The sequence below is a fragment of the Protomyctophum parallelum genome (genome assembly GCF_964188405.1).
Source record: "Protomyctophum parallelum genome assembly, chromosome: 22".
Lineage (NCBI taxonomy): Eukaryota > Metazoa > Chordata > Actinopteri > Myctophiformes > Myctophidae > Protomyctophum > Protomyctophum parallelum.
Genome location: NC_139714.1, coordinates 27,023,939 through 27,026,438, shown reverse-complemented (window position 1 = coordinate 27,026,438; position 2,500 = coordinate 27,023,939). Strand labels below are relative to the sequence as shown.

Genomic DNA, 2,500 nt, shown 5'->3' with positions numbered 1-2,500 from the left:
ATCTCAGGTCAGAATGGGTTAATCAGACCAGTGTGTGTCCAGTGGAAACCTCGTATGAATCTGATCTCAGGTCAGAATGGGTTTTAAGTAGCATGTAACTCTCTCTCTCTCTCTTCAGGAAGGCCATCTCCAGGTCAGGTCTCCAACATCTAGGACCTCCTCAGGTCTCTGGGTCCACGTCGGTCAACGGACCGTCTAAGGAGCTCCGCAGCACCGTGGACTGGACGGTACGCACGCACGCACGCACGCACGCACGCAGGCACACACACACACACGCGCATCTTTTAGCTGGAGAAAGCTCCTGTTACTAAACAAACACTCTATAGAGCGCCGAAGTCCTGACGTCACTCGCTCGTCCCCTCGAATGGTTCTCGAGTTACGTGCGTTACAACCGTACACGCTACACGCACCTTGAACACAGAGTTCAAGTACCGGCTCGGAGTCATTTTTAGACTCAACCCTAACTTTAAAAAAAAACTTGTGAAGAAAGTGACGTGTTTCATATAGCACGCACAGGGCCCCTGAGGTCAAGTCATGCGGAATGGCTATTTGAGGGTCTGTCTTACTTTGTGTTCGTTCAACCATTTATAATCACTAAGATTTAGCATTCCTTTCATGTAAAGGTTAATCATTACTCTGTGCAATTATATGTTTTTTTTTCAAGTTTCTCTGGGAAACTTGTCAAGGTCTTCACGCACAGATAGCGCTGGGTCCTCCCTGCATCCTTCTTCCTCTCTCCTCACTCTCCCCCTCATCTCTGTCTGTCTGTCTGTCTGTGTGTGTCTCTGTCTCTGTCTCTCTCTGGTTGAACTGGGACAATATAATACTTGTATTCTCCTTTTCTCATGTTATGTTACCTGGAGATCCTGCCATGAGCACATCTGTCAACTAAACGTCCATGTATACGTGTAATAAATATCACTTTGAACCACTTGAGATACTTATTCCTCAGCCGTTGTAGTGTACAAATTTGCCACATCAAAAGTCACTAATACGATTAAACTCAACCTTCAAAATTCAGTCGGACAGTCGGAGCGGCCAGATCGTATCTTCACATCACACATTGAATACTGTTTCACTAACTGGTCTTGCACAGGCGTGACTACTCTCACACCCATAGAATAGACACAGGCGTGACTACTCTCTATAGGGGAATCAGTACCAGAGCAACAACTCGAGGAGACTGAGAAGTGCCGCACCGGCAAACGACATTCGGCCAAAATGTCCTCTCAGTACAGGGTTGTGTTAGCCTGACACTCAGCCTGAATTTTCATTTCGTTTCACTCCATTATTCAGTCTGAACGCCCTCCCTACTACAACCGTTTCTGGGATGGGCGTTGCCAAAGAGGCAGTCTTCGGTGATTGGTTCATACCAACCAATCAGAATAGTAGGAAAGCAGATGGCATTGTGTCAATCATGTGGCTATGGCTAACCCGTTTGCTAACCAAACAAACACAGCCAACGAGCGCTACTAGTATGTAAACAAAAGCGGTAAAATATGTCGGATGATGATGTTTATAAAACCTCTCGTGTCTTCAAAGAAACTATTTATCATACGTCGATTCAATCTGAAAAATGCATGGTTGCTTGAAAACCAAAGCTGCAACCATTTATGATCTTGTTTTATGTGTATTTTTTATGCTGTGTTCCCGATGTAATGTCATGTAAATGTATCCCACTGTTTGTCGGTTTTTATATTTTGTGTTTCTTTGTGAGGACTGCGGATGAATATTAGCAACTGTGCTACAGTATATCCGGTGTATTTACGTCCATGTGACGTCCATTAATATGCATCGTCCTGTCTAAATAAACAAATACAGTAAAGTAAAGCAGACTCAAACGTATACACTTGCAGTTTGGGACAACTCCAAAGCAAACGCCACATGCCCCAACATTTTATTTACCTGCTATAGTGTCAACCCCTTACCCCTGGGAAAGGCTAAGTGTGTGTGTGTGTGTGTTTGTGTGCTGTGTGTGTGTGCTGCGTGTGTGTGCTGCGTGTGCTGTGTGTGTGTGCGCTGTGTGTGCGCTGTGTGTGTGTGTGTGTGCGCAGGAGAACGCTGTTAACGGCGACCACCTCTGGCAGGAGACGAGCTGTTCAGGAGATCTGTGTTACCTGGGAGAGGATTCCTGTCTGCTGAGGACCGCAGTGAGTAGTTGTGTGTGTGTGTGTGTGTGTGTGTGTGTGTGTGTGTGTGTGCGCGTGCGCATGCTTTTGTTTGTTTGTTTTGTTTGCACGTGTGTGGACTGTATAAGTGCAAGGAGGACAAGTTAGACAACGCACATGTTGTCTCTTGTTGCACATGTTGACTCTTCTCCCTTCTCTAAAACACCCTGGACAACGCTCCACACGTCCCAGACTCTTCTCCCTTCTCTAAAACACCCTGGACAACGCTCCACACGTCCCAGACTCTTCTCCCTTCTCTAAAACACCCTGGACAACGCTCCACACGTCCCAGACTCTTCTCCCTTCTCTAAAACACCCTGGACAACGCTCCA

General features: G+C 46.3%; 1 protein-coding gene across 1 annotated transcript in view; it reads left to right on the top strand.

Annotated features, from left to right (window-relative positions):
* The window catches only part of dgki (diacylglycerol kinase, iota), a gene marked incomplete at both ends in the record, with an annotated part of 62,091 nt that overhangs the window by 23,787 nt on the left and 35,804 nt on the right, over positions 1–2,500 (top strand). Inside the window, 2 exons of the mRNA XM_083794609.1 lie at positions 119–227; positions 2,055–2,150. Coding sequence (XP_083650735.1) covers positions 119–227; positions 2,055–2,150 — 205 coding nt within the window. The remainder of the gene's footprint in view (positions 1–118; positions 228–2,054; positions 2,151–2,500) is intronic.